The sequence below is a fragment of the Solanum stenotomum genome, chromosome 12, assembly GCF_019186545.1.
Source record: "Solanum stenotomum isolate F172 chromosome 12, ASM1918654v1, whole genome shotgun sequence".
In the NCBI taxonomy this organism is placed as follows: Eukaryota; Viridiplantae; Streptophyta; class Magnoliopsida; order Solanales; family Solanaceae; genus Solanum; species Solanum stenotomum.
Window position 1 is genome coordinate 32403023 of NC_064293.1, and position 15033 is coordinate 32418055.

At 36.9% G+C, this 15033-nt stretch overlaps 2 protein-coding genes across 2 annotated transcripts; one reads left to right on the forward strand and one right to left on the reverse strand.

Annotated features, from left to right (window-relative positions):
- Positions 1-1569: 1569 nt before the first annotated feature.
- On the reverse strand, positions 1570-2124 carry LOC125847333 (uncharacterized). Its single transcript, XM_049526974.1, has one exon. It carries the CDS (start codon positions 2122-2124, stop codon positions 1570-1572), a length of 555 nt encoding a protein of 184 aa, XP_049382931.1.
- Positions 2125-4291: 2167 nt separating this feature from the next.
- On the forward strand, positions 4292-14580 carry LOC125849359 (uncharacterized). The gene is made up of 8 exons (XM_049529424.1): positions 4292-4441; positions 4566-4714; positions 5532-5665; positions 6671-6812; positions 11736-11873; positions 11959-12528; positions 12713-12892; positions 14074-14580. Exons 1-8 carry the CDS (start codon positions 4405-4407, stop codon positions 14248-14250), a joined length of 1527 nt encoding a protein of 508 aa, XP_049385381.1. The 5' UTR covers positions 4292-4404; the 3' UTR covers positions 14251-14580.
- The last annotated feature ends 453 nt before the right edge of the window (positions 14581-15033 follow it).

Here is a 15033-nt window from a genome sequence, read left to right on the forward strand (position 1 = left end):
TATATAGAGGAACATGAATCAAAATGAGATAATGATGAAACTTTCAATGCAATTTCACTTTTAAGTTCTTTTTTCTCTCCCTCTAATTGTGGAAACGTTGTTTCATCAAATCGACAATCTGCAAATCTTGCAGTGAACAAATCTCCCGTTAATGGCTCAATGTAGCGAATTATGGAGGGTGAATCAAACCCAACATATATACCTAACCTTCTTTGGGGCCCATCTTAGTGCGCTGAGGTGGTGCTACCGGCACATATACAGAGCATCCAAAAATTCACAGATGAGTAATATTTGGTTCATGACCAAATACCAATTGTGACGGAGAGTATTTATTATAATTTGTTGGTCTAAGACGAATGAGTGCTGATGCATGTAAGATAGCATGACCCCATACTGTAGTGGACAATTTCGTTTTCATAAGTAGTAGTCTTGCAATCAATTGTAGGCACTTAATAAATGACTCTGCTAGGCCATTTTGAGCATGAATATGAGCAACAAGATGTTCAATTCTTATCCCAGTTGATAAACAATAATCATCAAAAGCTTGGGATGTAAATTCTTCAGTATTATCAAGGTGAATAGCCTTAATAGGATAATTTGGGAATTGCATCCTTAATTTTATTATTTGTGCCAATAATTTTGCAAACGCCAGGTTGCGAGACGATAAGAGGCACATATGAGACCATCTTGAAGATGCATCTATTAGGACAATAAAATATCTAACAACCCACTAGATGGGTGAATAGGTTCACATATATCCCCATGTATACGTTCTAAAAATTGAAGGGATTCAATGTTAACCTTCATTGGAGATGGCGTAGTAATCAATTTGCCTTCATAACAAGCAACACATGAAAACTCATCACTTGTGAGAATCTTCAGGTTCTTTAATGGATGTCCATTTGAATTTTCAATGATTCGTCTTATCATTATTGATCCAGGATGACTTATTCGGTCATGCCATAACATAAACATATTTAAATAAGTAAACTTCTGATTTACGATTGAATGTGCTTCGATTGTACTCATTTTTGCATAATATAGGCTAGAAGATAGGGTTGGTAATTTCTCCAAAATGTATTTCTGACCTGAGACATACTTGGTGATACCAAGGTATTCAATATTCATTTCATTTTTCATTTAGTGTCTCAATATGATATCCATTTAAGCGGATATCTTTGAAACTTAACAAGTTTCTTAGGGATTTAGAAGAGAACAACATATCTTCTATAACAAGTTTTGTCCCCTCAGGCAGAAATATAGTAGTTTTTCTGGAGCCTTCAATCAATTTCGAATTACCAGAAATTGTAGTAACATTTGCTTTTCTTCTAAGCAAGTAAGAAAAGTATTTTTTATCTTTAAATATGGCATGTGTTGTTCCATTAACAACTACACAAATGTCCGCATGATCTACTATTGATCCTAACGAAATTTGGGGAGTATCCATACTTTCTTCAAAACAGATATAAACAAAGTGAAATATTACTATTAAACAAGGATACCATATTTACAAGGACTAGGAAAACATAAACAAACCAACTAAACAAACAGAAAAAGAAATTATCTAGATTATCGCGGGGTCGTCACTGGTTTTTTTCCTTCAGGGAATATGAGGAAATCAACTACAACCAGATGCATTGGCTCAACATTATCTTCGGAGATGAAATTTGCTTCTGCACTATTATCCATCTTATGTATGAGCTCAACATTATCTTTAGAGATAAAGTTTGCTTCTGGATTATTATCACTCTTTCTCAAGGATGCCTGATAGAGTTGAACCAAACACTTAGATGATCGACATGTACGTGACCAGTGCCCCATTCCTCCACATCTGTGACACACATTTTCTGAATTTTTCTTTTGTATCACTTCTTGTTTTTTACCCTTCTTTTTATATTGCTGGTCAATTTTTGGTGCAAGATGACCATCATGATTATAATTTATTCTACGACCACGACCCCGATTGGAGCCACGACCTCTTTCTCGTTGGTGATAATTTGCCTGATTCACTTCAGGGAGTGGCATAGAACCAACGGGCCAACTTTCATGATTTTTCAATAAGTCGTTATGCTGTTCAGCAATAAGAAGATGTGAAAGTAATTCAGAATATTTTTTAAAACCCATTTCTCGATACTGCTACTGCAGGAGCATACTCGAGGCAGGAAATATGAAGTATGTTTTCTCAAACTTATCATGTTCAGTGACATCTTCTCCGCATAAATTTAACTGTGATATAATTCTATACATGGAAGAATTATATTCAGTTATACTTTTAAAGTCTAGTAACCTCAAATTAAACCAAGCATGCCACGCATGTGGAAGAATGACCAACTTCAGGTGATTATATCTATCTTTCAAATTATTCCACAATATAAGGGGGTCTTTAATGGCGAGGTATTGCATTTTCAACCCTCGTCAAGATGGTGGCGGAGAAATATCATAGCTTTTGCACGTTCTTGGCTGGATGCCTCGTTATTATCTTTGATGGTGTCTACCAGACCCATCGCATCCAGGTGGATTTCAGCGTCTAGTATCCATGACGAGTATCCTTTGCCCGATATATTCAAGGCAACAAATTCAAGTTTAGAAATATTAGACATTTTTTAGAAAAATAAGATTCTTACCCTTTTTACCTATTTAGAGTAGCTCAAATTGGCAGAGTCTCGTGCTGATAACGTGTTATAAAATAACTAGCTAACAAACTAATATTAATAAGAAGAACAAACAAAGGGAGAGCATAATATATTCCAAACTTTTATTCTATCTACCTTTGTGAAAGTAAGTAATGGCTATTTATAGCCAATGAGAAATATACAAACCAACACTTGGCCATTGAGAAGTTATCCACTTGGCCAAGTGGATAACTTAAATGGGTATGGGTGCCCCACATGGCATTCATTTGGTATGTCAAGTGATGACTATTAAAGGGGTGGCCCACATGGCATCCATTTAGTTTTACAACACAATACACATACAAGTTACAACCATTTCTCCTTATTTTCACCAATTTAATCACCCACCTGAGAGTGTTATTCTCTTCATACACGATTGAATCCTCCACCTTGAAGTGTGAACTTTTGGATGTATGGACTTTGCAAAACAAAGATAAAGGCCAAGATAAAAACATGTAGAAGACAATCTAATATTTTGAATAGGCCAAAGTCATCTGTAGCCACTTAAAATTGTTCGCATAATTCACTTAGACACCTTAACTAAGAGCTGTACCTATTGAACACTTTTATTAGTGAAAAAAAATACCAATTAAACATTTTTTGACAATCAACTAAAAATAGAAATTGTGTGTCATACACTCGCGATGATGTGGCATAGTAACTAATCAGAAAAGGACATGTGGCGTTGGGCCCATAATAATAATTAAAAAATATATTAAAAAATAAAATAGAATAAAAATTTGTTTTTGGCCAAAAAAAGAAAAAGAAAAACTCTTCTCTGCCTCTTCTTCTTCGCCAAAACACCCACCCCCGACTTCCATTCTTCCTCATTTTCTTCTTCGCCGGAAAACACACAGCGGCCTCCGGCTAAAACCGCATACTCCGATTACCGTACACCTACGTCCTCTCCTTTATTCTAATTCAGTATTGTAGTTGTCATTTTTCTCAATCTCATTCTTTTTTTCGAATAACAATCAAGATTTGTTGATATTTTTTCTTCTTCACTGTTGTGGGTTCTTTAGAAATTGAATTCTGTAGCAATTTCAAAGAAAATAATTTCAGATTCATATTAGTCTTGTCGGAAAAAATGGAGTTTTGCCGGAATTATTTTTGAGTCAATTTGATTTTTATTTCTTTAATTAATGCTTTTCTGATGAAGAAAACAACAACGATAATGATGATGACAGGATTATGCTAGAAAAAAAGAAAGAATGTAGCAGTAGATGGGTCTGTCGAGGATGGTGGCAAGGCAAATAAGTATGTTGGATTGAGAAAAAAAAAATGCAGGAGTAGATTTAATTTTTTTTTTTTATATAGAAATTATGATTTTTCTAATGTTGACATGTCTAATTTTGATTCGTCCGTAAAAAAATATTTGGCTTCACTCGCCTTTTTGGATGTGTATTACACTCATGATGCCATGTTAGCAAAAAGTATTCAATAGGTCCATATTTTGAATGATAGAAGTGTTCAATAGGTACAACTCTTAATTGAGGTGTCTAAGTGAATTATGCGAACAACTTTAAGGAGCCGCAGATGACTTTGGCCTTTTGAATATATGACATGTAAATGCTAATTAGAAAATAACAGCATGGAAAAATTAAGTCTTGTAAGACCGTGAGAAATCCGACCCGAAAACATTTTCGTGCTTTTATTCAAAACCGCGGCATACAAATCAACAAATTCAAAAATTTCCCATTCCCGGCAAAGGCACTACGCTTGCAGAGCTTCCATGGAAGAAGAAGAGGCGAAGCGACGGCATAACAAAGGTAGAATCACCTTCTGTGCTTTGCGGAGCAACATTTATCTGCTATATAGGGTTTAATTTTAGGCGTTTCATCGTTTTATCCGGTAGACAATATTTCTGAACTTCATATTCTTTTTGGTACTCAGAGCGCCGGCCTTTACCTATCCGAGGCATGGAATCGGTGGTTGCTACAGTCAGTGGATACCATGGTACCGAGAGGTTTAATCTCATCAAGTTGATAGACAAGAGTGGTGCAAGCTATGTCGGTTCAATGAATCAGTCGATCACTCATTTGGTATGTGAGGATTTCACAATTTGAATTCCATTATAAACCTGGAAATTTTATAATGTTACTCTCTTTGTTATGTAAAAAGTTTGAAATTCTATTAGACTCTGCAAAGAATTGAACAAAGTATGTTATATATCATTAATAGTAGAAGACAACATAGCATTTTGGATCAATAAATCGTGACACTGAAATCCGAAAAATGGGGGAAATGGATGGTCCAATGGGCAAGAAGCCACAATTACAACCTTGGTGTCACGAGACTAATCTCAGTGGCTATTGTTGCCTGATGTGGGCCTTCACTATATGTGAGCTCAACCATCTTTAAAATAAATCCAGTTATGAGTATAATCAGCCTAAGTTGATTTTTTGTGCTAAACCTAGAGCTTTGGTGGTTTTGTTCACCTTGCAAGATTCCACAGATAAGCCATCTACCGAGATTATTCAGAGACAGTTTCTATATGGTCAAAGGTTCTGCCAATTGGAGTATAGGAAATATCACTAAGTTTCTGCTGCCTCACCTTCAATTGTCGGGTCCTTTGAGTATTTAACTATCAATTTCTTTTCTATAAATTCTGTCTGCCTTAGTTGCGCGGACTCTTCACTTTTGATGCCGCACCCATGTCGGATTCTCCAAAAATACACTACTTTTGGTGAATCCGACACACACTCGTTGACATTTTTGAAGAGGCCGAGCAACATAGTTAAATTTCTGCTAATATGGTACCATAAGGTGAGAGCCATTCCTTGGGATAATGCTAAAAGCTAGACAAGTTGTTTGGTGAATCCATGTGGTGTTAATGTGTGCGCTGCTCCTATTGGTTAGGTGTGTTGGAGATTTGAAGGGAAGAAATATGAGCTTGCAAAAAAGTTCAAAATGTCAATAATCAACCATAAGTGGGTTGAAGATTGTATTAAGGAAGGAAGACGTCTTCCGGAGGCTCCCTACACATTTCAATGGTATACTCCCTCCATTCCACTTTGCTTGGCACTATTTTCTTATTAGTCCGTTCCAAAAAGAATGGAACATTCCTATATTTCCTTATTGAAGTAGCTTTTGTAGCCATACTGATTTTATGACATGTTTAATACCACAAGTTCCAAAAGTGTTATAGCCACACAAGTGTCAAAAGTCTTTCTTGTTTTATTAAACTTTGTGCCAAGTCAAATTATAACAAACACAATGAAATGGAGGAAGTTTAAATACTGGCTTACTGGTTAGTGCAATGTTTTTTTGGTTTTAAGATTCTCTTGGTTTGTATAGCTAGTGTTTATTTTGCCAGGCAAACTTATTTGGACTGGACTTGACCTTTTTGATGCCTATTGCAGAAGGGTTTTCCTCATAACAAATGCAGCCCCCTTCAGCTGGAGAGAACTAGATAAAATAATATGAAATTTTGATGGAAAAAGCATTCATTCTTCTCTGAAATCTAGAATTACTGTAGGACAACATGTTCTGCTGATGCTGTTTACTTGATGAGATCTTTATGCTTCTGGTGCCTACTGACATAAATCTCACTGTTTAGTCATCTAATGGCTGTGAATCAAGAAAAGACAAAAAATTAGCTAATCAATATTTTTTGCGCTTATAAAAATTCTGAAGAGAAAATGCATATGCATGACTGCATTATCCTATTAGCCTTTTCTCAATAAATCTAGCTGTAGTATTATTTCTTTCATTCTTCTCATAACAGCAAATTTAGCTTGTATCACAATAATTTTTATTTCTTACTTCTGAAGTACATAAGTCATGGACCAAAATGTCTTAGAATTTATTAACCAACATTTAATTTATTAGCAGAATGTAGCAATTTCTTTCTTTATGACTGCCTGTCTGATAGCTGCTGTATTGCTCATTTGGAAGTTGGTTGTATAGCTTGCTTACTATGTATAGCTTGCTTACTATCAATTATATCTTCAGTTCTGTCCCTGTAATCTAATCCCTTGGCGTTCAATTGTTTGCAGTGGACAAGACGTGGGGCCGTTAATGTTGGATAGTACACTTCTTACAGAAACTATACAATTGAATCACTCCAAAAAACCAGCTATTCATATTGAATCTGAAGAGGATTTCAACTCTTGGACGGATTCAACTTTGTTAAAAGAGGTGCATTCATTTTTCATCAATGCTCTTTATCATTTTCAAAAATAGATCTCGCACTTCAAAGCGGTAGTTCAAATTGCATTTGTTTAACAGTTCAAGCTCAAAGATGTGCCTTCGGGTTGACAAATGATCCACATTAGCCTGCTCTTCCTGGATTTTAGAATCAATTTTTGCAGTGTGTTAAGGTCCCTAGTTCTGGATTGAGTCGCTGGACGATTAACTGAAAAGTCAGGTCCAATAGACAGGTCTAAGCCTCTGTTCTTGTTCCTTGACTTGCGTATGATTGCTGAAATTTGCAGTTCATTCAGGGAATTGCAGACCTGGGAACTTGTTTGAGAAAGTTCCGAATCTTTGAAACTTGATAAAATCCAACTTATTTTATTAATAATGTCAACTCTCTTGAATAGAGGTTTACAATAGCAAGAGTCCTAATAAATTAGAAATAACAAAGTCCTATAAAACTAAAATAATAAGAATCCTAATCCACTCAAAAAGTTCTGTTCGACTAAAACAACTAAAACAATAATTTAGAAATATTAATCATTCTTGCGTCAGTAATATTGTTTCCTGACAAACGCATCAATAACATTACTCCCTTCCTGAAGAAAACGCTTGTTGGAATGTATGTGTCCACTATTAGTCAACGGACTAGGTCCCTTGACTCAACAAGAACAGTAGCTGAAGTAAAAGTGCGGAAAATAAATTTCTCAAAGTAAATCAGGCACAATAGTTTTACATGGAAACCCCTTGCTCAAGGGCGGTGAAAACCACAACCTGTACTCACAAGATTTCAACCCAAACTCCATTTCACTCAAACGGAGCAATGATTTAGATTACAGATTCTTGTAATCTAGGAATTTACCTCTAAATCCCTTCCCCCTCAATGTAGCAACTCTACTACAAAGAAAGCAACTAAGCAATAACTCTATTGCCCACTAAGCCACCTAACTCTAGATAACTTAGACTTCAACTAAGCAGATACAACACTGCCCACTAAACCAGTTAACCCTAACTGACTTAGACTTTAACTAAGCAACAATTCCGTTGCCCACTAAATCACCTAACTCTAGATGACTTAGACTTTGACTAAGCAACAACAATGTTGCTCACTAAATCTGTTACCCCTAACTGACTTAGACTTTCTATGAACCGAACAGAGATCTAATTCCTTTATAGCTTAGGAATTGATTTACAATTTAAGCACATAAGACACAAAGCTCAAAATACAACAAAGACTTTTCAGCACTTTATCAGGTCCCTTTGTTGAGTTGAGCAGTGTTCTTCCTTGAAGATGACCTTCTTTTCAAGCTTATGAATTTTCAGAGAAAATCCAAGTTTTTGTTTGCCAAATCTTGAGTTTGTGTTTTGGAGAAGAAACTATATCAAAAGGACACAAACCTCTTGGGACCGCCCATGGCTGAAAGCCTGCTTCTCTGGAAAGACGTGCACCTACCACATCAGAGGTGGTAGCTTTTCTGACAGCTATCTTGTCGTCCTTTTCACATACGTAGTCTTGCAGGGACCAGGTTCCTTGCAATGTTCTTTGTGAGATCTTGAGAAGACTTGCTAACTCTCTTCCTCTTTTGAATGAATAAATCTTTTTGTTGTTTGTCATTTTGATTGTATCGACCAAAAAGAATTATTGTCCATTGGACAAACAACTCCGTCTGTTTCTATTGGTGAAGTACGCTGACGACTTCATCAACCCATTGACAGGACAACTTTACAGTTGTACACCATTATACATCTGATGGAGAGAACTCTGTCAGGGACCAGGTCCCTACATTTGTGAGCCACTGAAACAGACAATCTCGTCCGCTCTTCCTATTGGTGCAGTAACACTGCACTTTTCACCTACCACCTGATATGACAGCTTTACAGTTGTATCCCATTTTGAATCTGGATGAGAACACTCTGCAAGGACCGGGTCCCTGTATTTGTGAGGATCATCAAAACACCTAGAATATAACAAAGCTTGTCCTCAAGCTTGAAGTCTGGAAAGACAGATGTAAAATGATGCACTTTCTCCCAAGTAGAGTCCTCAACGGATATGCTGTACCACTGAACTAGAATTTCCCAATTACCACGATTAAGACGCGATCGAAACACAGAGCAAGGGGTGGGAACAACATGTCCTTCTTGAACGGGTGGAAGAGAAGGTGGAGTTGCAGGTACCTCACCCTTGAATGACTTAAGAAGTGATACATGAAACACATCATGAAGCTTGCAACCTGCAGGTAGACCGAGCTGATAAGCAACTGATCCGATGCGCCTCAAGACTGCAAAAGGACCATAATATTTTGGTGCAAGCTTATGATAGACACGACTAGCTTGAGCTTTTTGGCGATATGGATGCACCCGTAACCACACATAAGATCCTGGAGAAAATTCCACATCGCGATGTCCCTTATCATAAACTATTTTCATCTTGTGTTGCGCCTGTTGAAGCTTAGCTCGAATATCCTGTAAGGCAACATCTTGATCTATCATCAACCCGAGATGAACCAGCCATGTAGGATTGCAACCGGGGAGGCTCACGACCATAAACAACTTGAAATGGAGATGTGTGAAGTGCTGAATGGTAAGAAGTGTTGTAGCAAAATTCAGCCAAGGGAATCCAGTCTATCCATTCGTAGGACAGTCACCCACCAAGCATCGGAAATACATCTCAATCGTGCGATTAACGACCTCAGTTTGACCGTCCGATTGTGGGTGATAAGCTGAAGAAAAGTGTAATTTAGTCCCACATAAACGAAACAATTCTTTCCAGAACGAACTAGTGAAGATGGCATCTCGATCACTGACAATCGATTCTGGTATACCATGCAAACAAACAATATTCTCAAAGAAAATCCTTGCTACAGATGATGCATTATATGGATGAGCAAGAGGAATAAAATGCGCATATTTAGAGAACCTGTCCACCACCACAAATAGCATTGTTTAACCTCCTGATTTTGGCAGGCCATCTATAAAATCCATGGATATATCCGACCAAATTTGATTAGGCAGTTGTAAAGGTTGTAACAGTCCCTCTGGGCTCAAATTAACAGCCTTATTACGTTGGCAAACTGAACAAGCAGCAACATAATCCTTGATAGTTGTCTTCATAGTTGGCCAATAGAAATCCTTGCGAATACGTACCATGGTCTTCTGAACACCTTCATGTTTGCTATCATGTATCCCAGACAACACAGAAGTTACCAATGGTGAATTTGGCATGAGATAGGCCCGATCTTTGAAGAACAACAACCCTCTTGAAACGCCCAATTGTCATCCATCTCTCCCTGTTCAATTTTAGCTTGAAGTTCCGAAGAATTGATGACTGCTTGATTTCTGCCCGAACTTCCTCAAATATCAAAACATCCGGCTGAGAAATAGCAAATAACATATCTTCAGCCTCTTCTCGCTGTGATAATGCATCTGCAGCAGCATTCAATCGCCCGGCCTTGTATTCCACCCGAAAATCAAACCCCATCAACTTGCTAAGCCAATGTTGTTGAGGAGAAGTAGTAAGACGTTGATCTAACAAAGTATTTAAGGCTGTAGTGATTTGTTCGAATTGGAAAGGCTCGACCTAAGAGATAAGGCCTCCAATGTTGAACAGTCTTTGTCAAGCCTATCAATTCACGTTCATATGCTGGAAGTTTCATGTGTTGGTCTGCTAGCTTTCGACTAAAAAATGCAATTGGATGTCCTTGCTGTTGAAGGACTGCTCCTATTCCCACACCCGAAGCATCACACTCGACAACAAATTTTAGGAATAACAAAGTCCTATAAAACTAAAATAATAAGAATCCTAATTCACTCAGAAAGTTCTGTAAACAACTAAAACAATAATTCAGAAATATTAATCATTCTTGCGTCTGTAATATTGTTTCCCGACAAACGCATCAATAACACAGTGCAAACTTCATCCTTTAGCTAAATTTTGTCTAGGACAATTTTTTTTCTATGCACGACGTAGATGTTGTATGCCTTGGGCCCTTGGCTAGTTATTATGCAATCTAGGTCATTTATCAAAAAGAGTTAGTGCAATGTAGGTCAGAAGTTGATCATGCACCAACATCACTACAGTATGTGCTGAGTTTGAAATCTCTTGTGCGGTTCTGATTTGAATACATATCTCAAAGTGCCGTGACATGCGAGGCTCTTTCAGTGAAACTGGTGAGAATTAACAAATGCAGTGATCAAATAATGTAGGTAGGGAAGTCAACAACTTAAGCAGATTATAACAAAGGGCTATGTAATATCAAAAAAGGAGATCGTTCTAGTGGTAGATCGTGCACTAACTCCTTAAAAGCACCTTTGCATTTTTTGAGTGGCAGTTTTCTGAAAATATTATCTGTTTTTCATTTCTCATTGATACTGGACTCAATTATCCACTGCTTATCTACTATCTTGATGGTTTTCTTGCTCAGAACATTATATTTTGGCGTTTACCTGGCTGATTACATTATTCTGTTGCTTTAGCATTTTCACGTAAAATAGATTTGTGTTTCTGAATAGAGATATTCTTACTTTTCTTTGTTCCATCTATGTCAATTGACTCATACAATTTTCAAGTTTGGTCTGATTGAGCAGTAGACAAAAACTTCACTTTCTTCTTTCAGTAAAAGGAGCTGAAAGATCAGTCGCAAATCAAAAGTAAAAAGTAAATGGAAGAATTATCATTAAATTAGCACCTGAGATTTAGGTAATTAAGGGAAACAACACATTGATTCAGTTTAAATCAATTGTGCATGTTTATTCTTACATTTGCATTCCCAATTTTATAATATTTTTTGTTTAGAATGTTCATTCAAACATCTCTATGGTTCTAAGTATTGGATATATATTGTACTGCAAAATGTGTGCTGAAACACATCTATATAAAAGATCTATAAAACACAGCTTCATTTCTTGCTTGTATGCTACTTGCTGCAGAATTTATTTCCTGAGATGGGTAAATACAAGGATAGACCGAGGAGGAAATCAAATGTCAATAATAAAAATAAGGATCACCCTTCCAGCAGCGAATATTGTTCCGATGAGCACTCTTTACAAGGCTCACATAGGATAGAGGTAATAACATTCAGACTGTCATTATTTATTCCATCACTTTGAAACTTTAGTTGATACTCTTCTTTTCCTAATATTTTTCGTGTAGATTGAAGAACTGAATTTGGCCTCTTCGGCTTCCCTTAAATCCAATAAGAGAAGTTCTGAATTTTGTGAAACTTCTCGCAGAAGTCGTAGATTGATGAAGAAGAACATTAGTGGGGATCTTCTGGAGATTACTTCGGGTTCAGGGAAACATAGTTTCCAAATACAAGCTCGTCAGGAACTTGAAACTTCAGCACAATTTTACAACTTGGATGTTGAAATGCCAGAAATCTCTGTGAACAATAGGCATGGATCTGGTTTTAGCTGCTATCAGTCAGAGCCAAGTAGAATAGACCTGGATGGTCTTGATGAAACTGAAGTTAACAGACCTCTTGATAATGGTGATCAGAGTTTACAAATAGAAAGTGCCTCCTCTAATCTTACTGGAAATCAACAAGAGCCATGCCCAGCTATTGATGAGGTCCAAAATGAGACTGGTAATACTTGCAAAGTGTCTACATCAACCGCATTATCCTGTGTCATATGTTGGACAGACTTTAGTTCATCCAGGGGGGTGCTTCCCTGTGGTCATCGTTTTTGTTTCTCATGCATCCAGACATGGGCCAATCATATGGTAAGTTTTCCCATCTGTCTTTTTAATTGTCTGGTGGAAGTTTCCTTTTCTATTCACTTCCAATTTTGGCATGTCATCATGATGAGATGTATAATTTCATTTATGCATGCAAGTGCAACTTGTGATTCTTGGGTGTTTCTTTTGTTTCAATTGATATCTACCTTTCATAATGCCCTCATCATAGGCATCAAACAGAAAAGTATCAACATGCCCTTTGTGCAAGGCTAGTTTTGTTGCCATTAGAAAGGTTGATGATGCAGTTCCTGCTGATCAAAGGATATACACCCAAACTATTCCGGAGCAGAATCCAGAAACGGACATATATATACTTCCCGAGGGTGTAACACCAAGGTTACCTTCTAGTGTAAGTTCAATGTCAGTTTTCATTCTATTTTGTAATGTGGAGAACATCACCTCCTGTTTGTTTGTGCTGTACATTGATGTGAATATCTATATCTCATCATTGTCACCAACTAACATGTATTACCATACTATTGGATACCTTTTCTGCATCCGTGCGCCTTCTCTTCCTACAGGTGCAGACAAAGATCACACTTGAAGTTGGATGCATAAATAGCCTAAACATTTTCCTATTTGGTGTAATGAGTGTGACTGGGACATTGAGTTGCCTGTATCATGCTATTCAGTTTTATAGATCAAAGTGGGTATCTTACTTCCACTACTTCTGATGCTCATCTTATTCTTCAAACTTAGTATTAAAGAGTTGCCCCCGTACTGTTCTTGAAGCATGGTTACTTATAGGCATACCTGTCCACAGCCAACTTAGGGCTATTCCCCTTGGCACTGTTGACTTTTCAAAAACCAGTAACCAAGAAAACAATTTTAAAGTTGAAAACTTCTATCCAGTTAATATAGGTTGAAGCGAAAAATGTAGGTTAAAGTATACAACAACATACCCAGTGTAATTCCACAAGTGGGGTCTGGGGAGGGTAGGATATACGCAGACCTTACCCTTACTTTTTGGGATAGAGAGATTGTTTCCGATAGACCCTTGGCTCAAAAGAAGTGTAATCAAAGCAGGATATAAAGGTAATGACAACTGCAAAATAGCAAGAAAACAAAGCAAATGAAGTAGGTTAAAGTATCTCACTTGAAATTATGGAACAAGATTTGCACTGAATGTTGGTGGTGACACATGCTTTTCATTCCATATGTATTGTCATTGTCTATCCTTAATGGCTGTTGTGGTTGAAATCTCCTAATAAAAAGAGTAACAGAGTGGTACATCAAAAAGATGCCCTTTTGGGCTAGTCTGGGCAGAATAGAATAGCAAAACAACTCTTTTGTTTATTTCAATATGTGATTCAGCAATATGAGAAGACTGTTGAGTAATTTGTGTCAATGTGTTATTTATTCTACATGTTCTAATGATTTGCCTGAGTTGCTTTAATGTTTTTGCTAAAACTTGTGTCTATCCAAACATTCATGAAGAAGAGAAGAACATGGGTGAAATATGTTATGTGTTTGCATCTTGCATTTCAGTTTCCCGAGCTCATTTTTTTTTTGTTGTTTTGGTTTATGTAGTCATCAAGAACTCCAGTCTGTTGTCAATGCTCTTGTCGAGAACCAGAGGACCTACTAGTCAAGTGTCATCTCTGTGAGACTCTCTGTATTCATTCCTATTGTCTGGATCCTCCATTGTTTCCATGGACATGCACACACTGCAAGGATCTACAAAGGCTTTACCGTCGTAACTGGTAATTTGCTTGCTTGGAGGTATGCACATGCCATAAGCTGATCTTAAAATTAGAAGCTACCGTAGGAAAAAAGAAGAGGAAAACCAAGGTGTCAACCTCCCCCTTTGGGATGTATATGGATAGGTTGACTTCTGGAGATGTAGGACATGCTTTGTCCACTTATAACAGTACAAACTATATAGAAATCATTCGATGGACAAAGCTCCTGAGCTAAGACTTCATTTTTATTATTTACAACATTTTTCTCTCCTGGTGTCTAATACTAAAAACTCAAATCGTTGGCTCATGATATTAAACTCTTGTTTTTCTGCGCAATGATTGAACCTTGTTATTATTCTGAAGCTAATTTCACCAAATTACTATAGGCTCCTACAGGCTGCAGGCATCATACAGTTTATGGAAAGTAAATCATTTTTTTTTCCTTAAGTTGGTTTCTCTTTCATTTTCTTTAAACTTGAGCAACTTTGACAAAATATTGCACTGTCTACAATATATTCCTGTACCTAGTTAATCAATTAACTAATTAGGATTTGCTTTATGAATCTTTTCTATCTGTGTTGCTTTACATTTCATTATTAATTTGTCTTTTTAAGACTATTAGATGTGTTCAGAAACTTGATTCTTTGTAAGCCTTCTATTTTGCCGTATATGGAATAGTCTTCATTTGTGTCTGATCTCATTGAGTTCGCATGATTTCAAGGATATATTTTCCTGAATTTTGAGAGACAGATTTTCTGAGGCAATTAAACTTTGTGGTTTTGGGAAAGACCAACTGGTTATGATGTGG

What these genes read in the sequence shown, in the direction of transcription:
- LOC125847333 (XM_049526974.1), bottom strand. Translation starts at nt 2,124, where the DNA reads ATGGGTTTTAAAAAATATTCTGAATTACTTTCACATCTTCTTATTGCT.
- LOC125849359 (XM_049529424.1), top strand. Translation starts at nt 4,405, where the DNA reads ATGGAAGAAGAAGAGGCGAAGCGACGGCATAACAAAG. An exon ending in GCTCCCTACACATTTCAATG is followed by an intron (nt 5,666 to 6,670) that starts GTATACTCCCTC and finishes AATTGTTTGCAG; the next exon opens with TGGACAAGACGTGGGGCCGT. An exon ending in CACCAAGGTTACCTTCTAGT is followed by an intron (nt 12,893 to 14,073) that starts GTAAGTTCAATG and finishes TGGTTTATGTAG; the next exon opens with TCATCAAGAACTCCAGTCTG.